We start from the raw sequence: 13,936 nt of genomic DNA on the forward strand, positions 1-13,936 counted from the left end.
CCGGACTTTCTTTCACCAACTGTCGTAAATCCGCTCAATCCCTCCCCGAGTTACTCACCGGGGGGGGGGCTGAGAAGAAGGCCGCAAGAAGACGTAGGCGACGAAGGGGGAAGCGCCCCGGCATTCAAGTTAAGCTCCGCAAGAGAGGATACAGATTGGCGTTCCTGTCGATCCACCTCGCGAATCTACGCTCCCTACCCAACAAAATGGACGAGCTTCATCTTCTGACAAAGACCAGTAAAGACTTTGGACGTTCCGCCGCCCTGTGTTTTACGGAGACTTGGCTTTCAGAACTTGTCCCCGATGGTGCCGTAATGCTTCCCGGCTTTCATCTTCACCGGGCAGACCGCATCATGGAGTTATCGGGGAAAACAAAAGGCGGCGGCATATGCTTTTATATATTCGAAAAATTGTGTACTGATGTCACGTAGCTCAGCACACACTGCAGGCCGGATTTAGAGTCATTGTTTTTGGACTGTAAGCCATTCTACTCCCCTCGTGAGTTCGCATCTCATTCTCGGTGTTTACATTCCGCCTCAAGCTAAAACGACTGCCGCACTGCTAACGCTCGTTGAACAAGTAAACTAAATTGAAAAAAAACATCCAGGCTCATCCCTCATTATTCTTGGGGACTTTGACAAAGCTAAACTCAACCACGAACTCCCTAAATACAAGCACATCATCAACTGTCCTAGCAGGGAAAATAACATTTTAGACCACTGCTATACTACGCTAAATAACGCATACCGTGCCATACGTCGTGCAGCTCTGGGCTCGTCTGATCCCTGCTTAATTACCAACATACAGGCAAGAACTTAAATGCGCGAACCCTACTGTGAAAACAGTGAAAAAATGGACCAACGAAGCAAAGATAGAACTTCAAAGCTGTCTAGAATGCACAGACTGGGGTGTTTTTGAAAATTCTGCTGGCAGCCTGGATGAATATACAGACATATCAGTTTCTGTGAAGAGGTGTGTGTACCAACAAAGTCATTTCGCACGTTCAATAACAACAAACTGTGGTTCGCTGCCAATCTTAAGCAACTTCACCAGGCTAAAGAGGACGCATATCGAAGTGGGGATAGAGTCACGTATAATCGCGTTAGAAACCAGCTGACTAAAGAAATTAACATTGCAAAAAGAAACTATACAACAAAGTTAGAAAAACAGTCTCGCATGCATTACAATCGCTAACCAATTACAAGCAACCAACCCCCCAAGCTGAGAACAATAGTAGACTAGTCGACGACTTGAACACCTTCTACTGCAGATTTGAAAAGGACACTTTCACACCCCACACCCACCCAGCCGCACCACCGACCACCATCACACCTCTGACTTCTGCGTAGACCATCCACGAATAGGATGTGAGATGCATCTTCAAACAAAAAAAGATTAATAAAGCGGCAGGCCCAGACCTTGTGTCCCCATCCTGCCACAAATTCTGCGGGGACCAGCTCGCTCCAGTCTTCACACAGATCTTCAATAGCTCTCTGGAACTGTGCAAAGTACCATCCTATTTCAAACGCTCCACCATCATCCCAGTCCCCAAGAAACTTGCAATTTCAGGTCTGAATGACTACAGGCCTGTCCCCCTGACATCTGTGGTCATGAAGTCCTTTGAACACCACTTGCTGGACCATCTCAAGAGCGTCACAGGTCCCCTGCTGGACCCCCTGCAGTTTGCCTACTGAGCAAAAAGGTCTGCGGATGATGCAGTCAACATGGGACCTAGAACACCTCGACGGCACGGGGACCTACGAGAGGATCCTGTTCGTAGACTTCAATCTGCGTTCAATACTATCATCCCTGAACTCCTCTCTGCCAAGCTTCTCCTGCTCAGCATCTCGTCTGCCATCTGCCAGTGGATTTACAGCTTCCTGACGGGCAGGACACAGCAGGTCAGGCTGGGGGACACCACCTCATCTACACGCACCACCAGCACCGGGGCGCCCCAAGGTTGTGTCCTCTCTCCAGCTGCTCTTCTCTCTCTCTACACGAACGACTGCACCACAACGCACCCGGCTGTCAAACTCCTGAAGTTTGCAGACAACACCACAGTCATCCGCCTCATCAAAGACGGTGATTAGTCTGCGTATCGACAGGAAGTGGACCGGCTGGAGCTGTGGTGCGGCCAACACAACCTGGAGCTGAACACGCTCAAGACTGTAGAGATGATTGTGGACTTCAGGAGGCATCCTCACGCTGTCCAACTGCCCTGTGTCAACTGTCGAGATCTTCAAGTTCCTGGGAATTACAGACTCTCAGGACCTGAAGTGGGAGATCAACATCAACTCCATACTCAAAAAGGCCCAGCAGAGGATGTACTTCCTGCAGCTTCTGAGGAAGTATGGCGTGCCACAGGAGCTGTTGAGGCAGTTCTACACACCACTCATCAAATCAGTCCTGTATTCTTCCATCACAGTCTGGTTTGGTGCTGCTACAAAAAAGAACAAACTCCGACTGCAACGGACAATCAAAATTGCTCAAAAGATTGTCGGTACCCCCCTAACCACTCTTGAGGACTTGTGGCCCCCACTTGTCGGGGCGCCTCGGCGGGGCCTTTTCACCGGGCTGCTCTCGGGTGGACCCCTGGGCCTGATCGCGCCACTCGATTGATTGGGTGGGGTCCTCAGCCTCCACGGTGCGGCCACAGCAATTATAGGACACTTCTGTCAGTCTGTGCATGTAAAACGGTGTCAATTCACTTGCATGTATCCGCAGGCACACACCACTAGGACTCTTTCACTAGGTGTGGGGTAACGTACTTACTGCGACAAATAACTCATGAATATACAAATCGCTTGTCTATCCCCTCACTTACAGCTTCTTTATACTCGCTGACGTCACTGCGGCTGTCCCACGCATAGTTTGCCTTTATACTCCAGCGCAACCCATCCCCGCTGTTTTGAAAGTGTGCTGCAGTTTTCCTCCAAGTCGGGGGGGGGGGGGGGGGGGGGGGGGGGGGGGGTGTTGCTACAGCTGGTATTGGATAGGACACCACAGGGTGGAGTTTCCTCTGCATTTTTTGGGCCATTTCCGGTAGCCGTTTTTACTTTCCTTTCAGTAAGAAGGAACAAAGCAACAAGAATGGCGACCGCGACAAAACAAATGGACCTAGATGACCAGATCCATCCATTTTCTGAGCCGCTTCTCCTCACTAGGGTCGCGGGAGTGCTGGAGCCTATCCCAGCTATCATCGAGCAGGAGCCGGGGTACACCCTGAACTGGTTGCCAGCCAATCGCAGGGCACATACAAACAAACAACCATTCACACTCACATTCACACCTACAGGCAATTTTGTGTTGTCAATTAACCTACCATGCATGTTTTTGGGATGTGGGAGGAAACCAGAGTGCCCGGAGAAAACCCACGCAGGCACGGGGAGAGCATGCAAACTCCAGTCAGGCGGGGCCGGGGATTGAACCCTGGTCCTCAGAACTGTGAGGCAGACGCTCTAAGCAGTCGTGCACCGTGCCACCTCCTTTAAATATGTATATTTGAAATTGAACTATTTGCCGTATTTTACACCCAGCATATACCTAAAACTGTTGTAATTATTATTTATAATAATTAAATATTATATAAGGGGGGAGCATGCAAACGCCACACAGGCGGGGCCGGGATTTGAACCCTGGTCCTCAGAACTGTGAGGCAGATGTGCTAAGAGTGGTATTTAGTAATTAGTAAGCATTTAGTAATAATTCAATGGAAAAAAATTTAAATGTTCCTTCTCCTGGAGAAATAAAAGGGGATGAGCAGAAATCAAATAACTGTATAATAAAATATAAAATAACTAGAAAAACAATCTAGAATATAGTACAAATAAGAGATATAAATAATAGAAATAAACATTGAACAATAATACAACCCACATCCCCTCCTTGAGAGGTCTGGTTTTAATACATTTTAGGAGATACTCACAGTAAATAGCCCTCTTAATTGAAGGCTAAATACGTTGTTTTTAACTGGAATTTGTAACTATTACGCCACTCATTTTTAAACATGATTTTTCATTATTATTGATGATATTGATGCTAAAAATATATATATTTTTAATCGTTTTAATGGTATAAATACCCTAGTACATGATACATCAGCTGGCTATTACCCATTGGTCTAAATCTTTCAGAAAGCATGGCAGGAGGTGGATCAGCTACTTTCCTATCCTTGACTTAAGTGGAGATGAGCTTCTGAGTTTAGGTCTAGAGTTATAATAAAGCAAAAAAAAAAAGGAAATAATCATAGTTGTTTTATCGTCTTACTTTGGGAGTCATCCTGCGTTTTGATATTCAAAACTGTGAGTTCAAACTTAAAACAACACAATTCTCCAACCATAGTCGAACAACTTCAGGATAGACGACAGCAGTGTTTCCCAACCTTTATAAAACCAAAGCACATCATATTTTACATGAGAAAAAATATCACTCATACCACCAAACTAAAATGTCACAATTATGTACCTTCTGCCATCTGGTGGAAGAGCAATTAATCGGTTGTTCTGCCTGTAACTATCTGTTGCCGGAATACTGGCAATAGTTGAACAAAGATACATTATTCGTTCATTACCAATTAGGTGAAACTGGATTTCCTGCGACATAACAATGATCTGTCATGGCACACTGATGTGCTGCAGGACACTGGTTGGGAATCACTGTACGACAGTGTGTAGTGTGTGTCGGTAGGGGGTTGGTTTAGGGTGGGATGGGGGCCCTTCACGAGAATTCTGTATGTGGACCAGAATTTGGTGGTACGCCCCTGCTCCTGACACCAAACACAAGAGCTCATGAGTAGGTGTCAAATCTTAACCTTCAAGTTTCAAACAAGTCTCACATATTTTGGGGCAAAAATCTAGCAAATCAAGTTGAGTCCCTTTTAAATTTCAAGCAAGTTGATTCAAGTCATTGAGTTAAACAAGTCAAGTCATCAAATCTTGGTTAGTCACAACATATGTTTGCACATTAGTCACTTCGCACTCAGTATCTAAAGTACATTTTCAGAGCTCCCTCCATGATACATGCTTCATAAGGTGGCATGACACACAAAAGTACAGTAACTTTTTTTTTCTTAAAAAATCAGATTTTAAAATGTAAACAGGCAAGCCTTGTCAAGTCATGTAGTTTAAGTCTATGTCAAATTGAGTCTCATGAATACCACGTCAAAATCAAGTTGAGTCTTTCATAAGTTCAAGCCAACCACATCCCAAGACCTGTTCCAAATACTGTACCATACATGTACCTTCTTCAATTTCCCCTCTGGGAATCAAAAATGATGGTCTTAAATGCAACCTGACCAGTTGTCCACACAACATCAGACAACTGAGCTGTACCGGATCACTTTTTGGCACCTTACCACTGGCATACCAAGTGCAAGTGTTGGGTTCCTGAAGGACGTAACGAGACAGTGATGATTGCTATCTTACAGCTTGATGTGGCTGTCTCTCATGTTATAGGCGTGGATGGTGCTGAGGCCCTGAAGGGTGGATGTGGTGAGGGAGATGCAAGGAGAGCGACTGATGTTCTCCATCTTCTTCATCAGGCGGATGCTCCTCTGGAAAACGCTGCAGAAACGACACTCTTTTTAAAACTCTGTTTATACAGCACGGAGCACAGATCCTGGTGGTCCAAAGTGCAGTTAACCCACAAGAGCAGGAGCGTGAACAAAAGTCCCATGATGAGCACGCCGATGAGCATGGGAGGGAAGACCGCAGAGATGATGATCACAGTGCAGGTCACCAGCAGGGCGAACTGCAGGAAAGGATCCATGTGGACTGGGAGAACACTGTCCAGCTCTTCCTGGTCTTTGGAGAAGCGGTTAAGAATGCGGCCCGTTGGTGTGGTGTCAAAGAAGCTCATGGGGCTGGCTATGATCTGGCAACAGTATCAAACAATCAGTTAGCTTTATTTAAAGAGCTGAGGTCCAGCCATAGACAAAAAGGGCACACAATATAAAGCAACAAGATTCAAATACACAAAACAAAAGGCGGCGGGATATGCTTCTATATCAACGAAAAATGGTGTACGGACGTCACAGAGCTCAGCACACACTGCAGCCCGCATTTGGAGTTGCTGTTTTTGAACTGTAAGCCATTCTACTCACTGCGTGAGTTCGCATCATTCATTCACGCTGGCATCTATATTCCGCCTAAAGCTAACACGAACGGCACACTGCTAACGCTCGCCGAACAAGTCAACGAAATTGAAAAAAAACACCCGGACTCACCCCTCATTATTCTCGGGGACTTTAACAAAGCTAAACTCAACCATAAACTCCCTAAATACAAGCAGCACATCGACTGTCCTACCAGGGAAAATAACATTTTAGACCACTGCTATACTACGCTAAATAACGCATACCCTGCTATACCTCGTGCAGCCCTGGGCTCATCTGATCACTGCTTAATTCACTTAATACCAACATACAGGCAAGAACTTAAATGTGCAAAGCCTACAGTGAAAACAGTGCAAAAGTTGACCAATAAAGCAAAGATGGAACTTCAAAGCTGTTTAGACTTTGAAAATTCAGCTGGCAGCCTGGATGAATATACGGACACTGTCACATCCTATATCAGTTTCTGTGAAGAGGTGTGTGTACCAACTAAGTCATTTCACACATTCAACAACAACAAGCCGTGGTTCACTGCCAAACTTAAGCAGCTTCGCCAAGCTAAGAAGGACGCATATCAAAGCGGAGACAGGGCCCTGTATAATCGAGCTAGAAACCAGCTGACTAAAGAAATTACCATTGCAAAGAGGAACTATGCAGCAAGGTTGGAAAAACAGTTTTGCGCTAACGACTCAGTCTGGGATGCATTCCAATCGCTGACAAATTACAAGCAACGATCCACCCAAGCTGAGAACAATAGCAAACTAGCCAATGACTTGAATACCTTCTACTGCAGATTTGAAAAGGACACTTTCACACCCCACACCCACCCAGCCGCACCACCGACCACTATCACACCACCAACTTCTGCGTTAACCATCCGCGAACAGGATGTGAGACGCATCTTCAAACAACAAAAGATTAACAAAGTGGCAGGCCCAGACCATGTGTCCCCATCCTGCCTCAAAGTCTGCGCGGACGAGCTCGCTCCAGTCTTCAGTCAGATCTTCAATAGATCTCTGGAACTGTGCGAAGTACCATCCTGTTTCAAACGCTCCACCATCATTCCAGTCCCCAAGAAACCTGCAATCTCGGGTTTAAATGCCTACAGGCCTGTCGCCTTGACATCTGTGGTCATGAAGTCCTTTGAACGTCTCATGCTGGACCATCTCAAGGGCATCACAGCCCCCCTGCTGGACCCCCTGCCGTTTGCCTACCGAGCAAACAGGTCTGCGGATGATGCAGTCAACATGGGACTGCACTTCATCCTCGAACACCTCGACAGTGCAGGGACCTACGCGAGGATCCTGTTCGTGGACTTCAGCTCAGCGTTCAACACCATCATCCCTGAATTCCTTTCCTCCAAGCTTCTCCAGCTCAGCGTCTCACCTGCCATCTGCCAGTGGATTTACAGCTTCCTGACGGACAGGACACAGCAGGTGAGGCTGGGGGAAGCCACCTCATCCATCAGCACTGGGGCGCCCCAAGGTTGTGTCCTCTCTCCGCTGCTCTTCTCTCTCTACACGAACGACTCCACCTCAACACACCCGGCTGTCAAACTCCTGAAGTTCGCAGATGACACCACTGTCATCGGCCTCATCAAGGACGGTGACGAGTCTGCATATCGACAGGAAGTGGAGCGGCTGGAGCTGTGGTGCGGCCGACACAACCTGGAGCTGAACACGCTCAAGACTGTAGAGATGATCGTGAACTTCAGGAGGCATCCTTCGCCACAGCTGCCCCTCACGCTGTCCAGCTGCCTTGTGTCAACCGTCGAGACCTTCAAGTTCCTGGGAATTACAGTCTCTCAGGACCTGAAGTGGGCGATCAACATCAACTCCGTCCTCAAAAAGGCCCAGCAGAGGATGTACTTCCTGCGGCTTCTGAGAAAGCACGGCCTGCCACAGGAGTTGCTGAGGCAGTTCTACACAGCGGTCATCGAATCAGTCCTGTGTTCTTCCATCACAGTCTGGTTTGGTGCTGCTACAAAAAAGGACAAACTCCGACTGAAACGGACAATCAAAACTGCTGAAAGGATTGTGGGTACCCCCTACCCACCCTTGAGGACTTGCACGCTGCCAGAACTAAGACAAGAGCGTGCAAAACCCTCTCGGACCCTCCACATCCCGGTCAACGGCTCTTCCAGCTCCTTCCCTCAGGTAGGCGCCACCGATCAATGCAAACTAGAACAAGCAGACATTCCAACAGCTTCTTCCCTCTTGCAATCAACTTCTTAAACACCTAACGTACAATTCCAATGCAACATCCTGGCAATTTTTTTTTTTCTTTTTGTCTTGAGTTTGTTGTCACATTTCTGTCGGGCCAATTATATATTATTCGTGCACTCACTGTAGTAGTCTCACCACGCTGCACTATTTGCATTTCTGTTGTTGACCAATACTGGCCACTCATGCCAGAGTAGCATCTGCTCCATTTGCACACTGACTGAGGAGTATCTGCAACATTTGCACAATCAACATTGTCCCAGACTAGCGTACTCCTCGCTTGAAGTCTCGGCGCCCTTTGCACAATGGTCATTGCACCGGACTATTGCAATATTAGTCATTCAAACTGCTCAAAGTGCTAGAGGACTGTATCTTTTTGCACAATTGTCAAAAAAAGAAAAAAAAATGTAACGGCATTACCAGATAAATAGCAACCCTTTATTGCTCAGTGACTGTTTTGCTTGTCAATGTTTTTATGTCTCAAAAGTGTTCTCTGTCAATTGACTGTCTGTTGTCTTACTAGACAACTACTGGAGACAAATTCCTTGTGTGTTTTTTTTGGACATACTTGGCAAATAAAGATTCTGATTCTGATACACTGATAGAAGCGTAAGAAAATCAGATGAATGTATACCTTAGATTTCTTAGAACGACCTATAAAGTATGGACTCTTACACTTACAATACAAACACTTCATTTGTCCCAGTCTATCTAGTTCTATTCAGTAATAATCTCAGAGCATCATGATATGCTACAGTTATCCCTAACATGTTCTTGGTTCACCATTTACAAATTCACCAATTATCTTTTTTTTGGGGGGGGGGGTTATTCACTGAAATATCCACATATTCGCGGCTCTCTGGCATAATTTTGAAAGCTAAAATACCACAAGATAGGGGCAAAACCCTGGATGATAGAAAAGTAGTAATAGGTGTCAATGAATTATCTTGTGACACCATTTGACTGTTTAACATCTTTGTATGTTGGAGAGGAGCTAAGCCTGGGTTGTTAGCACAAGTCACACAGCATGTGTATGTTTTTTACTCTGCTGAAATCAAATCATCTATAACCTAATATTATTAAGATTAATGTTGTAAAATGGCGGCACGGTTGCCGACTGGTTAACACATCTGCGTCACAGTTCTGAGGACCAGGATTCAAATCCGGCCTCGCCTGTGTGGAGTTTGCATGTTCTCCCCGTGCCTGCATGGGTTTTCTCTGGGTACTCCGCTTTCCTCCCACATCCCCAAAACATGCATGGTAGGTTGATAGGACGACTCCAAATTGCCCATAGGTGTCCATGTGAGTGTGAATGATTGTTTGTCTATCTGTGCCCTGCAATTGGGTGACGACCAGTTCAGAATGTACCCTGCCTCTCGCCCAGCCTCAGCTGAGATAGGCGCCAGCCCGCCCGCAAGCCTAGTGAGGATAAGCGATACGGAAAATGTATGGATGGATGTTGTAAAAGGAGTAAAAAAGGAATTCTGAAAATTTTTAGGTGGGCGTCAATTATATTATTTTACTATTCGCGGATGGGCTCAGTCCTTATTCCCCACATACAGTATAACTGTACTTTAATTTTATCCAGCCAAGTTTTACTTGAGTAATTTGAACACAAGTGAGCCGTATAGAGTGGAATGCAGTATGCTCTGAACAAAGGTAACTTTACAGCATCTGTACACGGACTTACCTTGCATCCTACCACGTTTGCTTGTATATACAACATGTGAGGCTGCCTATAAATAATCATGTCTTCATCATCAGTCATTTGATTTTGTAACAAGATGTCCAAGGTACTTGAATTTACAGACCATGATATTATTATTCAACAATGTAGGGTCAAAAAATGTATAGATGTTTATCTTATTTGATGCCAAGATGATCTGGGTACCTTCTTGACCATGGTGTCATGGAAGTGGCAGGCGGCATTCAAGGTAACATGGGTGTAGAAGAAGCACTTGACAATGGCCAGGGCCACCATGACCACCACCATCATGCCGTAGACCAGCTGGTAGAAGTGCAGTTCCGGATTCTTGGAAATGTCGCCCGGCTCTGACGCGGTCCCGTTGGCCAACTGGACCTAGCAACGTCAGCATGTTAGCACAGGGGACTTTGTAATTATTAGTTAAGTTATTAGTCTAGTCTTGTCTTTTGTCAATTTCTGCTCTGTGTGTGTGGGGGTGGGGGCAAGCCCAGTCTTAGCCCTGGCCCCGCCCTCCAACCACCACTGCTGACGTGACATAATGTCATAACGATTTTGTTGTTTTATATGAATTTCTTCAAAAACAGATCACAACAGGTAAATACATGTCATGTTACAAAACTATTTTCATTGTAAAATGGGTAGTTACCTTTCTTGACCAAAAGCAAGCTTTTATAAAGGAGCTGAATCTGTGACATTTACCTCGAATGCTAACCACCATGTCTGAAATGTCATACATACACAGACTCACAGAGTCACATGACTGCACCAGGATGTTTTGTCGATGCCACTAAGGACATCATGAGTTAAAAGTCAAACATTAGCAACCAGTTCAGGGTGTACCCCGCACCTGCCCGATGTTAGCTGGGATAGGCTCCAGCACGTCCGCTACCCTAGTGCGGAGAAGCGGCTCAGAAAATGGATGGATGGACGGATGGATGTAGCGCCAAACTGTATTTACTGACATTGGTTTTCTGAAGTGTTCCTGAGCCCATGTGGTGATATCCTTTACACATGTTGGTTTTTGATGCAGTGCCGCCTGAGGGATCGAAGGTCACGGACATTCAATGTTGATTTTCAGCCTTGCCGCTTACATGCAGTGATTTCTCCAGAGTCTCTGAACCTTTTGATGATATTATGGACCGTAGATGATGAAATCCACAAATTCCTTGCAATTATACATTGAGGAACATTGTCCTTAAACTGTTTGACTATTTTCTCACGCACTTGTTCACAAAGAGGTGAACCTCGCCCCATCTTTGCTTGTGAATGACTGAGGAATTCAGGGAAGCTCCTTTTATTCCTCAACTCTTACACTCTTTTTTGCCACCTGTCCCAGCTTTTTTGGAACGTGTTGCAGCCATAAAATTCTAAATTGATGATTATTTGCTAAAAACAAGAAAGTTTATCAGTTTGAACATTAAATATCTTGTTTTTATAGTGTATTCAATTAAATATTAGTTGAACATGATTTGCAAATCATTTTATTCTGTTTTTATTTATGTTTAACACAATGTCCCAACTTCATTGGAATTGGGGTTGTAATAGCAATACTCAGAGTAGAAATTGGCATAGTAGTCGTAATAATCGTTGTCATAGTGGTACAAGTATTTGTAGTAGGAGGGGTAATTGGAGTTGTTTTTATATTGGAATTTCAAGTTAATACCTCAGTCAGTGTCATGATCTGTGTTTTAGTTTAGATTATAATTAGTTTTGTTTCATGTTTTCCTGTGTCCCATGTTGTTCATGTCATGTCCAAGATGGCGCCTACCAGTGTGGTCGCCTCGGTAACGCGCTCTCTAGTATTGTTTTTGTGTTTTTACACACACCGCACCCCGGTCACCAGCTCTTCCAGCTCCTTCCCTCAGGTAGGCGCTACCGATCAATGCAAACTAGAACTAGTAGACATTCCAACAGCTTCTTCCCTCTTGCGATCAACTTTTTAAACACCTAACCTAAAATTCCATTACAACAAGCTGGCAATTTTTTGACTTGAGTTCGTTGTCACATTTCTGTGGTGCCAATTATGTATTACTCGTGCACTCACTGTAGTTGTCTCGCCATGCTGCACTATTTGCATATACTGGCCACTCATGCCAGAGTAGCATCTGCTCCATTTGCACACTGATTGAGGAGTATCTGTAACATTTGCACAACCAACATTGTCCCAGATTATCGCACTACTCGTCACTTTAAACCGTATACACTCCTTGAAGTCTCAGCGCCCTTTGCACAATGGTAATTGCACCGGACTATTGCAATATCATTCGAACTGCTCTAAGTGCTAGAGGACTCTGCATCTTTTTGCACAATTGTTTTTTGTCAATGTCTTTATGTCTCCAAAGTGTTCTGTAAATTGACTGTCTGTTGTACTAGAGCGGCTCCAACTACCGGAGACAAATTCCTTGTGTGTTTTGGACATACTTGGCAAATAAAGATGATTCTGATTCTGATGTGCTCATTTAGTTATTGTGTTCACCTGTTCTGTGTCAACCCTCTACCTTGTGTTAACCAATCAGCTCCCTCCAGTCACTCATGTCTTGTCCAAGTGTTACTCGTCTCGTCAATTTGTTTGAATTTCTTTCAGTGCTTGTTGGTTCATTGTCGAATGTCGTTTGTTGATGTCATTTGTTCTTTTAGTAAGTCATGTCACTAGTAATGTCTTGTTTCCTGTTTTGGGGATACTCAAATGTTTCTTTGTACTTTGATTATTGGTTTTGGGACTTTGTTTAGTTAGATTTTTCTATGTGCCTTGGTGGCCTGTTTTTGTAAATAAATCATTTTTTGTAATTCCTGAACTCCTGCCTGGGTTCCCTGCTTCTCTGCACTTTGGTCCCCCGTGTTTTGTCTTGCCTTTCAACACCACAAAAACCCAACCCTGACAGTCAGCAGTCGTTTGGGCAACCGTATTATCGAATGTCTGTGCGTGCGTGCATGTGTGTTCAGTGTATGTGTTCTTACCCCACTGCCCTGGCCAAGCCAATAACTGAGCCACCAGTTGCAGAAGGCCGTGGAGCCAATCATCAGCACCACGTTGAGGAAGTTGAGGAAGATGATAATGTAACCTGAAGATATGGACCGCAAACATACATGCACACACAGTATTCATATAAAACGAGCAATTTTACCAAAATGTGTGTGTGTGTGTGTGTGTGTATGTGTGTGCGTGCGTGTGTGTATGTGCTTGAGTGTTTCCGACCTCCTGCTGCCTTGCAGTACTGTCTGTAAGTCCTCCAGGAGACAGGCCCCTCTGTGGATGACTCCTTGCTGACCAGTTGGTTGGCCCCCTCCACTGTTGAAATTCTCTGACACACTATAATACAAATATTCAAATATCCATCCATTTCCTTAACCGCTTATCCTCATTAGGGTCGCGGGCGTGCTGGAGCCTATCCCAGCTATCTTCGGGCGGGAGGCGGGGTACACCCTGAACTGGTCGCCAGCCAATCGCAGGGCACATAGAAACAAACAACCATTCACACTCACATTCACACCTACGGGCAATTTAGAGTCGTCAATTAACCTACCATGCGTGTTTTTAGGATGTGAGAGGAAACCGGAGTGCCCGGAGAAAACCCACGCAGGCACAGGGAAAACATGCAAACTCCACACAGGCAGGATGTGGATCTCTGAGTAGTACCTAATTTGATCAAAAAAATCTACAAAATAAAGGAGTCTCTTCTCACATTTTTGGCTGGTTATGCCTTCCACCTCGTCTTCGTCTGTCAGGTCGAAGGCTGTGAGGAGAGCAGATGTCAGTACGTCCATAATACAAGTCAAACGCCTAAAAGAAATTGCGATAAGACTGCAAAAGTTATAGTAGTAGGTTTAGTAATAGTATAGTGTAAATAATAGCCCTATAATTGTAGTCTCCAGAGTAATAGTAATGGTAGTAGTTGTAGT

At 45.1% G+C, this 13,936-nt stretch overlaps 1 protein-coding gene across 14 annotated transcripts in view; it reads right to left on the reverse strand.

Annotated features, from left to right (window-relative positions):
- abcc12 (ATP-binding cassette, sub-family C (CFTR/MRP), member 12) overlaps positions 1–13,936 on the reverse strand; it is a 69,330-nt gene that overhangs the window by 10,582 nt on the left and 44,812 nt on the right. For 13 of the 14 annotated variants that reach the window (XM_061765116.1, XM_061765091.1, XM_061765136.1 and 10 more), the window contains 6 exons: positions 13,720–13,770; positions 13,233–13,346; positions 12,995–13,098; positions 10,223–10,411; positions 5,645–5,871; positions 5,424–5,561 (listed from right to left, as the gene is read on the reverse strand). In XM_061765116.1, coding sequence (XP_061621100.1) covers positions 5,424–5,561; positions 5,645–5,871; positions 10,223–10,411; positions 12,995–13,098; positions 13,233–13,346; positions 13,720–13,770 — 823 coding nt within the window. Of the gene's footprint in view, positions 1–5,423; positions 5,562–5,644; positions 5,872–10,222; positions 10,412–12,994; positions 13,099–13,232; positions 13,347–13,719; positions 13,771–13,936 lie in introns of those variants that run through there. The other variant, XM_061765162.1, reaches the window with a different exon arrangement.

The sequence above is a fragment of the Phyllopteryx taeniolatus genome, chromosome 2, assembly GCF_024500385.1.
Source record: "Phyllopteryx taeniolatus isolate TA_2022b chromosome 2, UOR_Ptae_1.2, whole genome shotgun sequence".
Taxonomy (NCBI): Eukaryota; Metazoa; Chordata; class Actinopteri; order Syngnathiformes; family Syngnathidae; genus Phyllopteryx; species Phyllopteryx taeniolatus.